The sequence below is a fragment of the Balaenoptera musculus genome, chromosome 6, assembly GCF_009873245.2.
Source record: "Balaenoptera musculus isolate JJ_BM4_2016_0621 chromosome 6, mBalMus1.pri.v3, whole genome shotgun sequence".
Lineage (NCBI taxonomy): Eukaryota > Metazoa > Chordata > Mammalia > Artiodactyla > Balaenopteridae > Balaenoptera > Balaenoptera musculus.
In genome coordinates this window covers 85517784-85539489 of record NC_045790.1, presented here as the reverse complement: position 1 = coordinate 85539489, position 21706 = coordinate 85517784, and the positions used below count along the sequence as shown (strand labels likewise).

Here is a 21706-nt window from a genome sequence, read left to right as displayed (position 1 = left end):
AGACCCCATGAAATTGCCTGGAACAGTCAGTACCACTTTTTCTCTTCAGCTGGGGTTGAGCTGGATCCAGGACTGATGGGGACAGCAACAGTGTTTCTTTGGAGCCCAAGCCTCCATTTATGTACTATTGATCTCTGTTTGTAGAATCCTCTCTTCTCTTGAAGTCACCTGTGTTCTCTCCCCCTTTTACAAAGCGCCCTTAGGGGGACATCTTCTGAGAGCTCAACATCTCAGGATCACCTCAGCACCACTTTTCCTGCTGCTTCACCCAGAGCATTTGCATTTAAGTCCCTCATCTTTCACTTTAGAAAGAAAGACTGGATCCATTACAAATAATTTTGAATTCAAATGGAGCTTGCCAATGAATGTTCTGAGTAAATGCGAGCATTTTCTGTGTGTATCTGAGCAGCTAAAAATGTTGGGAAACTGAGTTAGAGGTTGGGAGAGGCATATGTGCATTTTGTGTGTTGGGGAGGACATACATACAGAATCCCCATATGGAAGGGATAGGACAAGGAGAAGTTAGGTCATAGGCCTGTGAAATCCATCTACGTGTGATGTTAGTCTTAACGGGTGCCTTGGACCAGAAAGGGCAGAAGGGGAGGAAGGACATCCAGGCTGTGATGGCTTCTGTCTCCTAGGGGAGGCCTGCTGAATGTTATTAGGAGATTGATTTCATGCACATCTGCAGGCCTAGTGATTTACTGTAAATCCTTCTGGGTGTATTTTATTTTATTTTATAAATTTATTTATTTTATTTATTTTTGGCTGCGTTGGGTCTCCATTGTTGTGCATGGGCTTTCTCTACTTGCAGCGAGTGGGGGGCTACTCTTCGTTGCGGTGCGCGGGCTTCTCATTGTGGTGGATTCTCTTGTTGTGGAGCGCGGGCTCTAGACACGCGGGCTCAGTAGTTGTGGCATGCGGGCTCAGTAGTTGTGGCTTGTGGGCTCTAGAGCGCAGACTCAGTAGTTGTGGCACACGGGCTTCGTTGCCCCGCAGCATGTGGGATCTTCCCGGACCAGGGCTTGAACCCGTGTCCCTTGCATAGGCAGGCGGATTCTTAAACACTGCGCCACCAGGGAAGTCCCTTCTGGGTATATTTTAAATCTTTGAAGATAATTTTTAATACTGAACCTCTATGGTATGCCCATGCAATGGAATACTACACAGCAAGAAAAAGGAACTACTGATAACATGCTTACAACATGGATAAATCTCAAAATAATTATGCTGGATGAAGGATGCCAGGAAAAATATTCATACTGTATGATTCCATTAATATTAAATCTTAGGGTAATCTAATACAGAAGATCAGTGGTTGCTTAGGAATGAAGGGAAAGGAAGGGTGGGAGAGAAGGATGTATCTGTAGGTCAAAATTGGTCAAATTATACACTTCCTGTGCCATTTATTGTATGCCTATCATACCTCAAATCTGTAAAAATTTTAAAAAACAATAAAAATTAACCAAAACCCTTCTCCAGGAAGTATCATGTGGTTGAGAGGCCACTTACAGTGGAAATAAGATGCCCAAGAGGCATGTTCAGATAACAGAGGCCCCCTAAAAAGTCTGGGTGTGGTTAGCTGAGGGTTTTCATATTTCTGAGTGGGATATGCAAGTCTGGGCCAGAGTGGAGTTTCTTGAAATGCTGGAGAAGGAGCTGCCTGCTTGCGTCAGTACTTTGTTCTCTGTTCTTCCCCCAAGCAACACTTAGCTTATGCTCCCAGTATGTTCTGAACAAGTATTTAGAGAATCATGGTTTGAAGGTATGCTAAATTGCGTCTGCCCAGCCCCAAGGCCAGGGTTGAAGCAAGTGGAGCAAGCCGTCCTTCCTGAAGCGATCCTACTCCTGACCCACGGGGGAATACGCAGTCATATTTCTGAAAGAAAGGGCACAGGATACTTGGCGAGTAACTGCAACTCACAAGGTTGGGGCCAGAGGAACTTGGACTTAGACTGGAGTCTGGGGAGCCTGACTTGGCAGGATCTTGGGCAGCCTTTCAGAGGGCACCAGAGGGGAAAAAAGTAGAGGGAAGCTGACCTACCAGAAACAGGGCTACAGCAGTGCCCAGGATGAAGCCCGCGATCACATCGGAGCAGTGGTTCCGATACTCAGAGACCCGGTTGAGGCCCATCAGGAAGGCTGTGCAGAGGGTCCCGAGGCACAGCACCGGCTTGGCCAGTCGACTGCTTTTCGTCTTGATTGTGCTTGTGATGTACATCTAGGTTAGGACAGAGACCGGGGAGTGACTGGCAGCCTCTGCATACGGTGTATATACACACATGCACGGACATACACCAGCACACACAAACGGGCCTGCACCAAAGCAAGAACGATGAATGAATGTACATTGGTCTCGGTGCTTTGTATTCTGGTGGGCGTGGGAACAGAAATTACAGTGACATGAATGACTGTATAATAATCAGGTTCAGAGCATGCAGTTTTTATGCAACAAACGAAAGAATCACTTGGGGTGTTAGGAAAGCCAAATAAGAATCTCAGATGCCAAATAAATCTTCTATGAGAATTAATTTTATGGAGAAGACCAGGTAGGTGAGTGGCAATACATTTCACTTTTTTGTGTCCCCCATAATCCTAGCGGATTCTTCACACTTTCAACGAATATAAAAGCATTGACTGATTAGTTAATTGACTGAATTAGAACTTCCAAACCAGTGTGTCACATAAATACATTTCAGTTGTGCTGGGAAGTTGATTCTCACAATCCTTGGGATACCGTGATCAGCCCTATCCATTCATTTACTCCAGCATGTTTTAAAATAAAATTTTCTATGTGGGCCACGACATATAAAAAGTTGGGAAGACCTGATGTAAGTAAAGGATGATGCAACTTTATGACATGTGAGTTGTAGGTTGTTCTTATTCCATTGTGAGGAGCTGGGTAAGACTCTTAAGTATTTCATAGGCTCAGTTACCAAATGTTTCCCCTGTGGCTTAGAGTTAGGAAGATGTGCCTCTTTCAAACAAGTAAATACCTTGTTACACAACCTTTGGTAATGGTTACAAGAAACCACTAGAGGGCGTAATTGATCTATCAGCGCTTCTTAACAAGTGTGCTAAATGAGTTTGCAACCCAGAAAAATAGTGTGCCGATACTTAAATTACAGTCTATAGTGTGCTTGTATGGCCTGAGCACATGTAAGTTCACATAGATGCATTTTAAAGTATTATAGTGGAAACTTAATTTCCTAGAATGATCCTTCAACGCTGGTGTGAATACAGGAAGATGGGATTTTCTTTGTTACATGTAATAGATACCCTATAAAACTGTGGTTAGATCAGAGTTACATAAATTAGAGCGTATCATTACACCATTCTGAGGCTGTGTAGGAAATGTTACTTAATATCTATACTAGATATATTTAAATTTAGTTTTTTATGCTTCTATATTGTTTTTTAACTATAGCCTTTATAAATCTTTCCTATAAGATTACAAACTATTAATAACATGGGCCTATGGTTAGTTAGTATTCTTCACAGCATTAACTAGTACTTAGGAAATCCTTGTTGAGTAATTTCTGAAAGCACACATAATAGGGGCTTGGGAAAATATTTACACAATTGGAATCTTGTATCAGGGTTTCTGATTATAGTCTGTCTGTGGGGCATGATTTGAATTGGATTACATCTGAATCCTTGAAAACATGTGCTATATAAGCATCTATTCTGAGTAAGATAACTTCTTTCTTCCCAAGAGAAATTTATATCTCACTTGATGAGACAGTAGTTTTTGATGAGTAACAGATTTATTTTTATAATGGTGGTGTAAAAATTGATTTCATACAACAATGACTTGAGTTTGATAAAATACAGAAAAAGGTGCAAGAGTACATTGCTTCATATAACTTAGGTCCTAGATAATCTAGGATACAAAGCGATATTTTGAAAACTGGAAACTATGCCAAATGCCTGAAAAGACTTTGTTTAAAAAACACCCGGTGTAGATTTTTTTGGGGGGTGGGCAGTAAAGCCAAGAAACCTCACTGAGCTAAACTGGTCTGTTTGTAAATCGAGGCTTCTGTATTATTTATGTTCATGTTTCCTTAATATGGGGGTAGCTGAAATCACTTTTGACATGTATTCATTAAAGAGTAGATCTAAAAGAAATAATTGGACTTATTTTGGAAAATTGATCCTATAGATGTTATCCTATAAATTGGACAAAAAAGCGCCATTGTTTTAAAGAGAATATTCAGCAATTTCTTTCAAACTCTACTAAGCGGACCAGACCTGTAGTCAGTCACCTTTACTCCACCCTGAATGTATGTATTTGGGGCGATGGCATGGACACACTTCCATCAGAAGCAGACTCAGTAGGGAGTGCAGTGACTGTCGTTGGATGGGAGGGGACATGTTCACTGGAGGCGGGTCGAGGGCACACTCAGAGTCTCTGGGAAGACTGCGTAGTTTGAAAGGGGTCTTTCCTCTGCCTTCTCCTACCTCACCTTTCACTGAGAATCACTAGACTAGTCACACCCTGAATATAAAATAAGTTGACGGAAAAGGGGTGTTTTCAGCCAATAGTCACTCATCCACAGGTAAATACACATGATATCCAGCAGTGGAACCTTTGCACTGATCCCTCTACTTCTATACGCTCGGTTCTAAGGAAACAGAGGTCAGACAAAGGTGAAATGAGGTCGTTTGCAAAGTGGATGCAATTAAAGAGCAGGAAAAAAAGATGGACACCATCATTTCTTCTATTTTAAGATGCGAGACACACTTTGGGCTTTCTCTGTGATGAGAGCAAAAAGTTTAGAATAGTATACCCCAGTGGGGGCAGTCAAAGTTTGTGTGACCTAGGGAACAGTGAGAAGTAAACTTGTGGGTGTTGGGGGTCTTTTAGGATCACCCATGTGTCCTGGCAAGGTGATGAAGAAGAGCATTAGGAGGAGCAGAGGAAAGCCATGTCTTTATCCGGGTTTGCCACACTGCCCAGGCAGGTGTTCACACGAGGCACACACCTGCAAATCTGTAGACAAGCGTGAGGAATGTGTGCTGTTCTAGAACCAACCAAAGCTTTGGCAAAGAGTGCTGTTCTGGGCAGTGAGAGAACCCCATACCCGGTGCCAGGAGCCTGGGCCTCCGCTCTGACTCTGTGTTCTTAGCTATTCTTTGGGCCTCAGTCTCTGCATCTGTAAAATGGGAGGATGTGACTAAGTGATTATCAACAGTCTTGCCAGAATTAACATCCTCTGGCAGGTCTTACATTGGGATGTTGAGGGTGGGGGCAACAGCATGATATAATAAAGGAGAAACATATTGTAACATGACTTTAGAAGTCACCAGAAGTAATGAAAGAATCGGGGGGAGGGTGGCGGAGAGACCCATCACAGCCAAAACTCCACGTGGGTCATACTCACCGTGGCGTATAAGGCGGAGTAAATGCTCAGAGCAGCATGTTTGGAGGGAAAGGACCTCCTAGCCTTCTCTATCACTTCCAGGTCCCCAGTACAGACGTTCCCATTGTTGATGAACTGTTGGTGCGCCGGGCAGTCTGCGCTGGTGTAGTTGGGCTTGCACACCGTCAGGAAGTACGGCGTCAGGTGCCCCGTGACCACTTGTCCGGCGTTTACAAAAATGTCAGTAGCAAAAAGCCCAAAAGCAAATACCCCTATGAGGAGATTTAAAATAATTAGGAAAGGTGACATACCCCATCGACTGGTTTTGTCCCTGAGAGAAAAACAGCGGTGAGAGTCCATACGACCTATCAGAAAGGTCCTCCCCAGAGTCAAATTGTCCCCTCACCTTTATCTTTCCAGGGAGTGGTGCCTGCTTCCCAAACCACTGTTTCTTCCAAATTGATGCAGTCACGCTGCTGTTAGCATTTCATTATTTTGTATAAGTAAATTAGAAGCAGCATGTGCTAATGGAAAGAATTTGAATTTTGGAGTCATGTAGAGCTGGGCTCCAGACCCACCTTTGGTGACTCGTTCACAGTGTAAGTCGTTTACCTTCTCTGAATCTTGGTACCCTTATCACGAAGTGGTTGGGGGGAGTGATACCTCAGAAAGGAGTTGGAAAGATGGAATAAAATATGTGCAAAACACCCGCTGCATGCCTGGCATTAAGTAGTTACTCAACATTAGTTCTCTTTCCTTCTATAGAAAATATCTTCCCCCTGGTCCTGTTGGAAATGCAGATACTCCTTGGAGGAGTTACCATGGCAGGTGAGAGAATGAGGTTGTAAGGGAGTCGTCCCTAAAAGAGAGGAAAAGGTCACTCTAGAAACCTTGATTGAATTGGATGTTTCATTTGATGTTGGAAACAGAAAATGAGGAGGAAGAGTGTTAAAGATGAATGTTGGTGACTGTGTCAAATTACCACAAACTGAGTGGCTTAAACCAACACAAATGTATTGTTTTACAGTTCTGGAGGTCAGAAGTCCAAAATAGGTTTCACTGGGCTAAAATCAAAATGTTGGCAGAGCTGTGTTCTTTCTGGAAGCTCCAGAGTAGAATTCATTCCTTGTTTTTTCCAGCTTCTTGCCTTCATTCCTTGACTTGTGCCCCCGCTCTCCCCTTACCTCCCCAGCAATCATATCATACGAGCTCTGCTTCCATTGTCACGTTTCTTTCCGTGACTCACTCTCTTGCTTCTCTTATAAGGTTACATTGCATCTACCTGAATAATCCAGGATAATCTCAAAATCCTTAATCTAATCACACATGTAAATTCCTTTTTGTCATGTAAAGTAATATATCCACAGTTTCCAGGGGTTAGGACATAGACATTTCGGAGCGAGGAAGGCGTTATTTTACCTACCATGCTGACTTGGCCTGCTTGGCCAAGAACACTGTGGGTAGGCTATACTTCCCAGATTTTATCTGTTCTCTGGTAAATTCCACAGGAATATAGGATTACCCCCAACAAGCTTGAACATGAATAAGCAGAATTCCCTATAGGAAGTTTCACTGTGGATCTTTCAAAGCCTATACATACATCTATAGATTATCTGTGGACTGTTTTCTGTTAAATATATCGAGCAGCTGTGCAGAGCCAAAGTACATACAAGTCACTTGAAGAGATAAAGAAGACTTTTCAAGTGCGACTCAATTATGGGAGAAGTTGGCAAGTGTGAGAGGCAGCAGTAACCCTTGTAAATGTCAAGGATCTGCTATATTTTCAATTAAATTTCTATCCAGTTTTGACTTCCATATTCAATGTCTTCAATCTGCAAATTGTGCTGACTTCAGCACCTAAAAGTCAATCCATTAGAGCAGAAGCAAAGACAAGTTTGGCTGAAACCTTCATCCGGTTTCCATTTTGACCTGTATTGATGGTTATAATTTTCTTTTCTGTGGCTTTGCCAGTATGTGCTTTATCAGAATGAGAACTGGCTCTTTTAATACCTTCACCGGCTCACACTCATAGCATCTGACCTCTAAGAGTAGGCATTCACTGATCATTCGTGGTAATTTTCACCCACAGTTTCTGGAAGTCGGGTTAGAAATATTTTTACGTCTTCAAGCAAGATTCTCAAAGACCAGGTCCCTGGCTTTTTCAAGGGGCAGTAAGTCTGTCTAGACATACTTTTCCAGGCAACTAGGGTAACTTGTGATTTGAAAAGGGAAAAGTGACAGCATTTTCCTCTGGGATTTTATTTGTCAGAATGCTTCCAATTAGGACGAATTCTTTCTGAGATAGAGGATTTCTAGGCTCCTTGGATAGGTGTCTGAAGTGCCAGGTCCATGGTCACAGTGAATCTGTGATGGGCAAATTTCCACTTTGCTGCCATGTGATATTATTGCTGAAAGTTGCTTTCCCATCTTCTCTTTGCCTCTCCTGGATTTTGTCTGCTTCTCCTGATGGCTTAACAAGCATTTGCTTTCCAAACATTTCATTCTGGTGTATTTGATGTACCTTCAGAAGGGCAGTCCCGGGGATTCCACTTGCCTGGCATGGGCCATGCCAACAAAGTGCAGTGGAAGCTGCAGCGGTGATTCACAGACAATGTCAGATCATACGGGGCTTTTGTAAGAAATTCCAGCTATTCCTCTGTTAATCCTGAGCTCCTTGTGTGTATGTTACAAGCCTCAGAAGCTAAAAAGAGCTGCTTTTGTCCTCAGAGTCAGGTAGAACACTGTTTACGGTCTCCTGTACTGCAATATATGATTTGAAGGAGATGCTTTTAAAGTGTCTATATATCCTACCTTGGTGTCTAAAATTCTTTAAGTGAGGAAATCTTTTTGAAATTTTAACAGATACATTTTTCATTCCTATAACCCTACCTAGCTGGTTCTACTTATCTTATGGCTCTGCTCCCAGTGGTGTTCCTTGTTTCAGGGGAGCTGATCACATTTCTGAATGGATTTACCGCAGACACAAAGTCTAAAAGTAAAGCTCTTTTGGCTTGCCAGAGCTATGTGCTTGAGACGCGTACTGCTTTTTTTGTTTGGAATTCTGAAAAGACTTGGATGGGAAAACCAAGAGCCGTGGTCTATAGGATAAGACCATTGAGTTTCTAAAATAAACCCTAGAATGGGGAAGATGAGGCTGAGGGTGTCTCCCGAGGAGACAGAACCCTGCCTGGTCTGGCTGTGAAGGAGTGAAGGGGCATCCCATGCTCCTTGCCTCATGCTGGCTGTCAAACCCCAGGGGCAGGGCAATAGAAACCTCCAGAATGATTTTTGGAAATCAAGTTGAAGCATGTCCTGTGCCTCCCAGGGGTGTAGCTCAGGAGCCCTGGACAACTTTTAGAGAAGTTCCACATCCAGCACAGTATCAGAGCTACAGGAGCCTGCGTTAGCAATGTTGGAGGGAGGATCAAATTGTTTGAGCCCTAGGGTACCTCCCAAGACCCATACATTCTGGCATGGAATGGGCTAAGCACTTGTGAATTCCCACATCCCTAAGGGGCAAGGGGCATTAGAATGCTGAGAGGACCAGGAGGCTAGAAAAAATGTGGCATTAGGACAGAGACTGGCACCTGCTGATGGTGTTGTCTGCGGTCCATGTTTTGATGATACAGATCGCTAAGGTAACCTGAGCATGCCTCTTCTTTGTGGCCTAAAAGGATCTGACACCCATCAGGCAAGTCAAAGGATGAAGAAAGAGGAAGATGAAAGTGTTTAAAAAAAAAAAAATCCTTTTTACCCCCTCTCAGGGTTTTACCAGGATCCCTCTGATCTCAGACAGGACGTCTTTGGACAAATGAGGATCTTTGATCACTAGTAAATTAGGACATGTAGGTGAAACTCTGTGATCTGCTTCTTGCCAAGGAATCAGTGCAGGGTTCTATCCTTTTACTCAACCAAGAATGTAGTAGGGGAAAGTGGTAACGTAAGCAGGAAATGCATATGACAAAGATCTTCTCAGCCAAAGATAACTGGTGTACTGGCAAATGATAATAGGGCTCATATCAGGATCTCTTTAGGCCTCCCAAACAAAGAACTGGTCAAAATACAGAAACCAGACTGCTTGCTGCTGAGGCGGAGTCTGTTGCCTTCCACGCAGGAGGCCTTCAGTAGGAAGCCTAGACCCAGGCCGCGGAGTGATAATTAGCAGGGACTGGTGAGGTGAGCAGAGAAAGGGATAAATTCCTTTTAGCCACAAAGAACCTGTGACTTTAGCTGGAGCCTCTGAACTGAAGGCCAATTATTCCATATTAAAGTATAAGTGTATAATTTTCCAGTTTAAAATGGCACTTTGCTAACAGCCTCTAATAGAGCACCTCTCAACTGTCCACTAAAACATAAACAATGACAGTGAAAAAAGATGGAAACTCATAGTGCCAACCTGAAGGGATAATCAGTGAGGGATTTCTGTCACACACACACACACACACACACACACACACACACACACACACACACACACACACACACACACACACACACACACACACACACACACACACACACACACACACACACACACACACACACACACACACACACACACACTCTTCACGGAAAACCCGAGCTTCTCCTCTGAAGACAAAGATCATGGGAGAAAACCTAGGGAGATTTCCTTTCTCTCCTGTCTGCCCCCTGAATCAGAGATTCAGGATTTAGACTGCTCAGAAAATAGGGATGCGGTCACTCCACTGGATGAGTTCTGCTCTTTGAATTTGCCTGGGACTGTCTCCTCTCCCCCCCTTATTCCTCTGAACGTATTTAGAGACACACTTTGGGACAACAGCTAGGCAGGAAGTGGCAGGGGCACAGGCGCTGGCGTCTTGCTCCTGAGAGGACAGACGCGCATGCTGGGCGCCATAGCTTTGCATGCACTGCGCTGTCATGGCAGTGGAGGGATGAGGAGATGCCGGCTCACTGGAGCTGAGGCACTGCAGTAGGAAGCCTGCTAATTTGGGATTGGACGTAGCCCCGTGCACACCAACCTGCTCTTGAGCTTAAACTATGAAGAGCGGGCCAGCAGCAAGTCACGCTTCTGCTGAGGAAGACTGAGTGTGTATAGATCTTGCCCCACTTAAGACTGAAGAGGGAGAAATAATCCCATATCACATGGGGTCTTGGGGAAAAAATTACTCCTATTTTATTTTTATTTTTTTACATTGTATGGTCAATTTATATGTAATGTCTAAAATAGGCAAATCCACAGATAGAAAGTAGAATAGGTCAGGGGAGAAGGGAAAATAGTGAGTGACTGCTAATGGGCATTGGATTTTTTTGGGGGGATGAAGAAATTTTCTGGACTTAAACAGAAAAAAGATGGTTGCTCAACTTGTGAATATACTAAAAACCACCAAACTGACCGCTTTAAAAGGGTGAATTTTGTGGTATGTGAATTGCACCTCAGTAAAAATAAAATAAAATAAAAGAAATGATATGTTTGCATATTTGAGATATAGACTCAAATTCATAACTGCTATATGTATAAAGCACTTTTTTGAGTTTATAAAGTTTTTGTTTTTGTTTTTTATTGAAGTATAGTTGATTTACAATGTGTTAGTTTTAGGTTTACAGCAAAGTGATTCAGTTACACATACATACACATATATACACTTTCAAATTCTTTTCCCTTATAGGTTATTACAAAATATTGAGGCTAGTTCCCTGTGCTATATAGTAGGTCCTTGTTGGCTATCTATTTTATATATTAGTAATGTGTATATGTTAATCCCAAACTCCTGATTTATCTCGCCATTTCCCCTTTGGTAACCATAAATTTGTTTTCTATGTCTGTAGGTCTATTTCTGTTTTGTAAATAAGTTCATTGCATCATTTTTTTTTTTTTTTTTTTTTTTTAGATTCTACATACAAGCAATATCATATGATATTTTTCTTTCTCTGTCTGGCTTACTTCACTTAGTATGATAGTCTCTAGATCTATCCATGTTGCTGCAAATGGCATTATATCATTCTTTTTTATGGCTGAGTGATATTCCATTGTATAAATATACCACATCTTCTTTATCCATTCATCTGTTGATGGACACTTAGGTTGCTGCCATATCTTTGTTATTGTAAATAGTGCTGCTATGAACAGTGGGGTGCATGTATCTTTTCAAATTATGGTTTTCTCCAGATATATGCCCAGGAGTGGGATTCCAGGATCATATGGTAGCTCTATTTTTAGTTTTTTTTTTTTTTTTTTTTTTTTTAGAAGGAGGGAGCTATTATTTTTTTTTTTAATAATGTCTCTTTATTCTTTTTTTAAAAAATTAATTAATTAATTAATTTATGGTTGTGTTGGGTCTTCGTATCTGTGCGAGGGCTTCCTCTAGTTGTGGCAAGTGGGGTCCACTCTTCATCGCGGTGCGCGGGCCTCTCACTATCACGGCCTCTCTTGTTGGGGAGCACAGGCTCCAGACGCACAGGCTCAGCAATTGTGGCTCACGGGCCTAGTCGCTCCACGGCATGTGGGATCTTCCCAGACCAGGGCTCGAACCCATGTCCCCTGCATTGGCAGGCAGATTCTCAACCACTGCGCCACCAGGGAAGCCCTATTTTTAGTTTTTTAAGGAACCTCCACACTGTTCTCCGTAGTGGCTGTACCAATTTACATTCCCACAAATAGTGTAAGAGAGTTCCCTTTTCTCCACACCCTCTCCAGCATTTATTATGTGTAGACTTTTTGATGATGGTCATTCTGACCAGTGTGAGGTGATACCTCATTGTAGTTTTTTTTTTTTTTTACATCTTTATTGGAGTATGATTGCTTTACAATGTTGTGTTACTTTCTGCTGTATAACAAAGTGAATTAGCTCTATGTATATATATATATCCCCATATCCCCTCCCTCTTGAGCCTCCCTCCCACCCTCCCTATCCCACTCCTCTAGGTGGTCACAAAGCACCAAGCTGATCTCCCTGTGCTATGCGGCTGCTTCCCACTAGCTATCTATTTTACATTTGGTAGTGTATATATGTCAGTGCTACTCTGTCACTTCATCCCAGCTTCTCCACACCCTACCCCGCCCCCGTCCTCAAGTCCATTCTCTACGTCTGCATCTTTATTACTGTCCTGCCTCTAGTTTCATCAGAACCATTTTTTTTAAGATTCCATATATATGTGTTAGCATACGGTATTTGTTTTTCTCTTTCTGACTTACTTCACTCGTATGACAGACTCTAGGTCCATCCATCTCACTACAAATAACTCAATTTTGTTTCTTTTTATGACTGAGTAATATCCTATTGTATATATGTGCCACATCTTCTTTATCCATTCATCTGTCGATGGACACTTAGGTTGCTTCCATGTCCTGGCTATTGTAAATAGTGCTGCAGTGAACATTGTGGTACATGACTCTTTTTGAATTATTGTTTTCTCAGGGTATATGCCCAGTAGTGGGATTGCTGGGTCGTATGGTAGTTCTATTTGTAGTTTTTTAAGGAACCTCCATACTGTTCTCCATAGTGGCTGTATCAATTTACATTCCCACCAACAGTGCAAGTGTTCCCTTTTCTCCACACCCTCTCCAGCATTTATTGTTTGTAGATTTTTTGATCATGGCCATTCTGACCAGTGTGCGGTGATACCTCATTGTAGTTTTGATTTGCATTTATCTAATAATGAGCAGTTGAGCATCTTTTTATGTGCCTGTTGGCCATCTGTATATCTTCTTAGATCTTCTGCCCATTTTTTAAACTTAATTTTTATTTTATATTGGAGTACAGTTGATTTACAGTATTGTTTTAGTTTCAGGTATACAGCAAAGTGATGCAGTTATACATGTCTTCTGCCCATTTTAAAAAAATTATTTTATTTTTTTTAACATCTTTATTGGAGTATAATTGCTTTACAATGGTGTGTTACTTTCTGCTTTATAACAAAGTGAATCAGCTATATGTATATGTATATGCCCATGTCTCCTTCCTCTTGCATCTCCCTCCCACCCTCCCTATCCCACCCCTCTAGGTGGAATATTACTCTGCCAATTTTTTAAAAAAATTTATTTATTTTTGGCAGCGTTGGGTCTTCGTTGCTGCGTGCGGGCTTTCTCTAGTTGCGGTGAGCGGGGGCTACCCTTTGTTGCAGTGCACAGGCTTCTCATTACAGTGGCTTCTCTTGTTGTGGATCACGGGCTCTAGGTGCGTGGGCTTCAGTAGTTGTGGCACGTGGGCTCTAGAGCACAGGCTCAGTAGTTGTGGCGCACAGGCTTAGTTGCTCCGTGGCATGTGGGATCTTCCCGGACCAGGGCTCAAACCTGTGTCCCCTGCATTGGCAGGTGGATTCTTAACCACTGTGCCACAAGGGAAACCCTCTGCCCGTTTTTTTTGATTGGGTTGTTTGTTTTTTTTGATATTGAGCTGTATGAGCTCTTTGTATATTTTGGAGATTAATTTCTTGTTGGTCGTATCATTTGCAAATATTTTCTCCTATTCTGTAGGTTGTCTTCGTTTTGTTTATGATTTCCTTTGCTGTGCAAAAGCTTTTAAGTTTAATTAGGTCCCATTTGTTTATTTTTGTTTTTATTTCCATTACTCTAGGACACAGATCCAAAAAGATATTGCTGTAATTTATGTCAAAGAGCGTTCTGCCTATGTTCTCCTGTAGGAGTTTTATAGTATCTGGTCTTACATTTAGGTCTTTAATCCATTTTGAGTTTATTTTTCTGTATGGTGTTAGAGAATATTCTAATTTCATTCTTTTACATGTAGCTGTCCAGTTTTCCCAGCACCACTTATTGAAGAGACTGTCTTTTCTCCATTGTATATTCTTTCCTCCTTTGTTGTAGATTAATTGACCATAGGTGCATAGGAAAAAATACTCCTATTTTAGACTATTATTGTACCGTTATGCTTCTTTTTTGTACCTCTTATCTCAGTAGGAAATTTATATGTGTGATTATTCAGTAATGTCTATCTCTCCCATTAGGATTGTAGAATATGCAAGCTCTAAAGAGCAGAGAACACATCTATTTTTGTTCAACACTGTATCCAAGCACCTAGTATCAAACCTGGTCCATAGCAAACAAATATTTGTGGAATCATGAATCAATTGCTGAAGAAACTTCAGAGAAGATTGACAGGAGAAGAGGGTAAAAGAGCATAGGAACTTGTCCAAATTTTCTAACTCATGTTGGTGTCTCACATCCCTGATTCTGTTGAACGTGGGTTTGACATGAAACCACTTGGCATGTGTGATGTAGGGACCATTTTTCTTTTTAATAAATGCCACAAAATCCTGCAGAGTGCTAGGTGTCTTAGCAAACAGAGGATCATTGAAAACTGGGGCTTTATAAGTGTCTCAGGAGTCAGAAAACTTGTAAATCATAGTTTGGAAATCAGAGCATTCTCCATTTTCAATGCAGCAAGAATGAGAAAAGAACCTTAATTTGGAGTCTGAAGATCCATGCTATATATACAGGAAAGACTTCTTACTGTAGACATTTGTGAAGCACAAGAAACTGGAAATCATGATGCACCTGGGTACAGTTTTACATAGACATGCACATCTTTGGGACAAATTGCCCCATTTTTGATTCCGAGAAGTTGCAGTAGTTGTCAGTTTAAATATTAACACATGGGTACATGAAAGCATGGCTCCTACATATTTTTCATGTGGAGAAACTAACACATAGAATTAAAAAAAAAAAAGGATAGTGGAAAAGACATAAAAACAAGTTATCTGGGTTAGGTTGGTAATAGTACTCTCTGAAAAGGGGAGGGGACTCTTACTCCTTCCTCAGCATATGTTCTCAACCTCTTATCAAACGTTTCTGAAAGAGGACTGCTCTCCTGTCTATGTTAGCAAAACTGCAATGAAAGAGAATTCAAGGACTGTGTTGTGTGAGATTAAGTATGGTTGAGCGTTTTCTCATTTTCAGAAGTTAATCACCTTTGTGAATCTTTTGTGGTAGTTCTTCTACAACGATGTTCAAAAAACATGGAAACACACGCTCAACTCAACTCAATTCCTGGCCTTTATTTTAGTGGGAAAATTGATGAAGATCTTATCCCACACAAACAAGTACAAGCAAGTGGCATGTGGTCACCATTTTGACAGCAGAAGGGGGGACATCTAAGGAATTCTTATGTTCACTTTCCTCAAAGTACATTCTGATTCAATCACCAGGTCTTAATTCTAGATCACATCTTTGATCCAAGCACCATTGCAAATGGAATACAAGATACAAAGAAATGAATACAGTTCCTTTTTGCTTTTCTTTTTGCCACATCAAGGTCCCTAGTGGGAAATCTCAGTGGAGAAAGTAATTCTGCTGTTGCAAATGTGCTCTCAATTCAGCTGTGAAGATCTTTCCTTCAGGAAACAACCATTTCTTTAGAAAAAGAAGACATGTTGAAATGTTTTCTCTGTAACATGTTTTATTCAAACTAGAAGTTTCCTAATGAAGACGTTTTATCTGCAGTTACCATGTTCATCCCATTTCCTAGCAAGGTGTACTGAGCTGATGAGATGTTTAAATAAGACTGCCATGGATACTAGGTAATGAGGATAATAGTGTAGCCAATACACTGCGCTTAGTATGTACTAGGTATTATTCTAAATGCTTTGAAATATTAGTTCATTTACTTCTCACCACAACTCTTTGTGGTAGACACCATTATCTCCATTTTACAGATGAGGAAATTGAGGCACAGAGAGGTCAATTAACTTGACCAAGTTCACACAGCTAGTAAGTAGAAGAGCTGGGATTAGACACTAAATAGTTATGGCTCTAAATCCAAACTCTTATTCACGACCCTCTAAGCTTGTATTTTCATGTACTTAAGAAAATATATGGGTAGGCGTCAGGCCATGAAAAAGAGCACTTTAGTTCTCACCCACGCGCTGAGAAGAGGCAAGGATTTAGAGCATGCCCCTGATGAAATGTTTGCCTTGTCACAACAGAACAAGAATTCCTCAATATTTTAGCCAATAATTTTCCCACAAGAAGATGATAGAATACCTAAGATATGTCATCATTGAATGAGGCACTTTTCTCATCACTTTAGCAATGAATCTGACTTTGTTTCTAGTATAATACAAACACCATCAGTGCAAATTGATCTACACACATCAAATATTGTGCTTCAAGAAGAAGTTTCTGACAGAAGTAAATACATCAGTTCCTTGGATAGTTAATTTCAAGGGTTCACAGAACAAGATTCTTGGGTCTGTCTTTCCTGTATATGTCACAGAAACACCAAAGGCTGACAGCAGTCTACTTGTCTGGATGTCATGGTTTTAATTTGAAGAATAGATTTTATTAAAATCAATCTGAACCTCAGTTACTTTATCTGTAAAAGAGGTTTTATTTATTTATTTATTTATTTATTTATTTATTTTTTAAACATCTTTATTGAAGTATAATTGCCTTACAATGGTGTGTTAGCTTCTGCTTTATAACAAAGTGAATCAGTTATACATATACAATATGTTCCCATTTCTCTTCCCTCTTGCATCTCCCTCCCTCCCACCCTCCCCATCCCACCCCTCTAGGTGGTCACAAAGCACCGAGCTGATCTCCCTGTGCTATGCGGCTGCTTCCCACTAGCTATCTATTTTACATTTGGTAGTGTATATATGTCCATGACACTCTCTTACCCTGTCACATCTCACCCCACCCCCTCCCCATATCCTCAAGTCCATTCTCCAGTAGGTCTGTGTCTTTATTCCCGTCTTGCCACTAGGTTCTTCATGGCCTTTTTTTTTTTTTTTCCTTAGATTCCGTATATATGTGTTAGCATACTGTATTTGTTTTTCTCTTTCTGACTTACTTCACTCTGTATGACAGACTCTAACTCCATCCACCTCATTACAAATACCTCCATTTCATTTCTTTTTATGGTTGAGTAATATTCCATTGTATATATGTGCCACATCTTCTTTATCCATTCATCTGTCGATGGACATTAAGGTTGCTTCCATGTCCTGGCTATTGTAAATAGAGCTGCAATGAACATTTTGGTACATGACTCTTTTTGACCTATGGTTTTCTCAGGGTATATGCCCAGTAGTGGGATTGCTGGGTCGTATGGTAGTTCTATTTGTAGTTTTTTAAGGAACCTCCATACTGTTCTCCATAGTGGCTGTATCAATTTACATTCCCACCAACAGTGCAAGAGTGTTCCCTTTTCTCCACACCCTCTCCAGCATTTATTGTTTCTAGATTTTTTGATGATGGCCATTCTGACCGGTGTGAGATGATATCTCATTGTAGTTTTGATTTGCATTTCTCTAATGATTAATGATGTTGAGCATTCTTTCATGTGTCTGTAGGCCATCTGTATATCTTCTTTGGAGAAATGTCTATTTAGGTCTTCTGCCCATTTTTGGATTGGGTTGTTCGTTTTTTTGTTATTGAGCTGCATGAGCTGCTTGTAAATCTTGGAGATTAATCCTTTGTCAGTTGCTTCATTTGCAAATATTTTCTCCCATTCTGATGGTTGTCTTTTGGTATTGTTTATGGTTTCCTTTGCTGTGCAAAAGCTTTTAAGTTTCATTAGGTCCCATTTGTTTATTTGTGTTCTTATTTCCATTTCTCTGGGAGCTGGGTCAAAAAGAATCTTGCTGTGATGTATGTCATAGCGTGTTCTGCCTATGTTTTCCTCTAAGAGTTTGATAGTGTCTGCCCTTACACTTAGGTCTTTAATCCATTTTGAATTTATTTTTGTGCATGGTGTCAGGGAGTGTTCTAATTTCATACTTTTACATGTACCTGTCCAATTTTCCCAGCACCACTTATTGAAGAGGCTGTCTTTTCTCCACTGTATATGCTTGCCTCCTTTATCAAAGATAAGGTGACCATATGTGTGTGGGTTTATCTCTGGGCTTTCTATCCTGTTCCATTGATCTATATTTCTGTTTTTGTGCCAGTACCAAACTGTCTTGATTACTGAAGCTTTGTAATATAGTCTGAAGTCAGGGAGCCTGATTCCCCCAGCTCCATTTTTCGTTCTCAAGATTGCTTTGGCTATTCGGGGTCTTTTGTGTTTCCATACAAATTGTGAAATTTTTTGTTCTAGTTCTGTGAAAAATGCCTGTGGTAGTTTGAGAGGGATTGCATTGAATCTGTAGATTGCTTTGGGTAGTAGAGTCATTTTCACAATGTTGATTCTTCCAATCCAGGAACATGGTATATCTCTCCATCTATTTGTATCATCTTTAATTTCTTTCATCAGTGTCTTATAATTTTCTGCATACAGGTCTTTTGTCTCCTTAGGTAGGTTTATTCCTAGATATTTTATTCTTTTTGTTGCAATGGTAAATGGGAGTGTTTTCTTAATTTCACTTTCAGATTTTTCGTCATTAGTGTATAGAAATGCAAGAGATTTCTGTGCATTCATTTTGTATCCTGCTACTTTACCAAATTCATTGATTAGCTCTAGGAGTTTTCTGGTAGCATATTTAGGATTCTCTATGTATAGTATCATGTCATCTGCAAATAGTGACAGCTTTACTTCTTCTTTTCCGATTTGGATTCCTTTTATTTCTTTGTCTTCTCTGATTGCTGTGGCTAACACTTCCAAAACTATGTTGAATAATAGTGGTGAGAGTGGGCAACCTTGTCTTGTTCCTGATCTTAGTGGAAATGGTTTCAGTTTTTCACCATTGAGGACAATGTTGGCTGTGGGTTTGTCATATATGGCCTTTATTATGTTGAGGAAACTTCCCTCTATGCCTACTTTCTGCAGGGCTTTTATCATAAATGGGTGTTGAATTTTGTCGAAAGCTTTCTCTGCATCTATTGAGATGATCATATGGTTTTTCTCCTTCAATTTGTTAATATGGTGTATCACATTGATTGATTTGCGTATATTGAAGAATCCTTGCATTCCTGGGATAAACCCCACTTGATCATGGTGTATGATCCTTTTAATGTGCTGTTGGATTCTGTTTGCGAGTATTTTGTTGAGGATTTTTGCATCTATGTTCATCAGTGATATTGGCCTGTAGTTTTCTTTCTTTGTGACATCTTTGTCTGGTTTTGGTATCAGGGTGATGGTGGCCTCGTAGAATGAGTTTGGGAGTGTTCCTCCCTCTGCAATATTTTGGAAGAGTTTGAGAAGGATAGGTGTTAGCTCTTCTCTAAATGTTTGATAGAATTCACCTGTGAAGCCATCTGGTCCTGGGCTTTTGTTTGTTGGAAGGTTTTTAATCACAGTTTCAATTTCAGTGCTTGTGATCGGTCTGTTCATATTTTCTATTTCTTCCTGGTTCAGTCTCGGCAGTTTGTGCATTTCTAAGAATCTGTCCATTTCTTCCAGGTTTGTAAAAGAGGTTTTAAATAGACCTAAATCACTGGGTTATTAATGCAAATCGTAGAAAATCATTGTAAAAAACATTTTGTAAATTGTGAGATCTATGTAGATATTAGGGACTCATTTTTATAACTGAGGGATGGGGATATCCTCAGTATTTCAAATAAGTTGATTATAAAATTATTTTGAAAACAGGAAAGAGATAAGAACCCTATAATTCTAACAACCTCAAACATATATTCAACTCTGTGTGTTATTCATCCTTTGTATTAATAAAGCACCTTTTTTACAGTACAATGAGCTGGTGGTGTTTAAAGAATACTGTGTCATTACTGTAACTACGCATCACATCGTGGTAAGGGAAGAGGAAGAGTAATCAACCAGAAAAGCCCCCAAATGTTTTTATAAATGAAAGAGCAAACCAATACACTTCTACTCCCCCAAAGCATAAAGTTGCCTGATTTCTTGATAACACGGTTTTATCTGAACAGGAGGGTCTTTACTCTTCAGTCAGGACAGCTCCCTCAGGGCTTTCTGTCTCAAGGGTCAGCCTCCTCTCTCACTGTCGCTGCCTTTCAGTATCTGCTTCTCACTTCCCCTAGGCAGTGTGGATCCAAACGCTGATAGACAAAATCCTGAAAGTTCGCCCGAGGCAATGATAATTTTACAATAAAATGGCTGGAGGAGGAGGACACAGATAAGCCTAGAAAGTATACCTAGATACAAACTAAATGTGAAGAGGGAAGATTTTCCATTCCTTACCTACCAAGAAATCTAAAATCAGGCAATCAAAGCCTGGAGGGCTTCCAAATAACAGCCTTCAAATTTTGCCCTTTCTGATTCATATTTATAAGAGTACGAAAATATGGATAAGTATGATTCGTATCAAGCTGTAGATCTGAATGCACCCCCATTCCCACCACCAGACCAGCCTCAAGTTCCATCGGCAGGCCGCTGCCAGAGCTGTGGGTGACCAGCCCGTACTGATCTGGTGCTGCTGCCTTCTGCATCAGCATTTCCTGATCACTTCTATTATGTTCTAATAATTTACATTATTTTCAAAGCACACACTACTGTATTTTTCTTTTTTAAATTGAGGTGTGAGTGACATGTAACCTTATATTAGTTTCAGGTGTACAACGCAATGATTCGATATTTGCACATATTGTGAATTTTATTTTTTTTTTTATCGTAGAAGACTTTGAAACTGCCCTTTATCAGTTGTTGGGAGTCATTTCTGATATTCAGACGGTATTTTTGTACCTCGCTGTGCCTGATTTTGTGGTATGTAATCTTGCATAACATAAATATTAATAAAACTTTATTAATATTCATAAATATTAATAAAACTTTATTAATGTTAATAAATATTAATAAAACATAAATAATGACTTTTTAAAAGTCTTTGAAATACTTTTTTAAACCTTGACAGCAGTGGATTTTGACTGAGGGTGATCCTGTCCCCAGGGGCCATTTTGCAATGTTTGGAGACATTTTTGGTTGTCACTGGAGGAGGGCGTGTTACTGGCATCTGGTGGGTAAAGGCCAGGGATGCTACAATGCATCCTACGGCCTACAATGTAGGATGTCCCCTCCTCCACACACAAAAGAATTAAGTGGCCCAAGATGTCAATAGTGCTGAGGCAGAGAAACTCTGCTTTACAGCAAATAAATTCACTGAAGTGCCATGAATTTGCGCTGGTTAATCTGAAAAGTGCTAGAGGAAGCAGCAATCTTTAGTCCTTTTAGTGAGTCCTTAAGCATCAATCTTTACTTGTCCTTCTACTTAGTCCTAAGCAGCTCAGTTAGACCTTTTATTTGAGTCCAGCCTCTAAACACTGGTGCTGGGAAGGGCCCTCAGAAAAGGGTCACTTGAGTTTCATGACTAAATAACGTTCCTCTTGACAATTAGAGTAACTTACAGAGTTCTGGGCCAGGAGTCTTGTTTGGGTCTGTAATGCTCTGGTTCAGTGAGGATGACATTCACAGCGGAGCAGGCTTGTTCTCTGCACTGAGCTTGATCCCTGGTTATGCCTTTGAAGTCAGCCAAGGCTCCCAGCCTCAGAATGC

The 21706-nt window shown here is 40.6% G+C and overlaps 1 protein-coding gene and 1 long non-coding RNA gene across 7 annotated transcripts in view; one reads left to right on the top strand and one right to left on the bottom strand.

Moving 5' to 3' along the window:
• Positions 1-21706, bottom strand: part of PLPPR1 (phospholipid phosphatase related 1) — a 278398-nt gene that overhangs the window by 7901 nt on the left and 248791 nt on the right. For all 4 annotated transcript variants that reach the window (XM_036854367.1, XM_036854370.1, XM_036854366.1 and 1 more), the window contains 2 exons: positions 5385-5635; positions 2045-2221 (listed from right to left, as the gene is read on the bottom strand). In XM_036854367.1, the coding sequence (XP_036710262.1) occupies positions 2045-2221; positions 5385-5635 (428 nt within the window). The remainder of the gene's footprint in view (positions 1-2044; positions 2222-5384; positions 5636-21706) is intronic.
• Positions 1-21706, top strand: part of LOC118896513 — a 104369-nt gene that overhangs the window by 11857 nt on the left and 70806 nt on the right. The window lies entirely within an intron of this gene.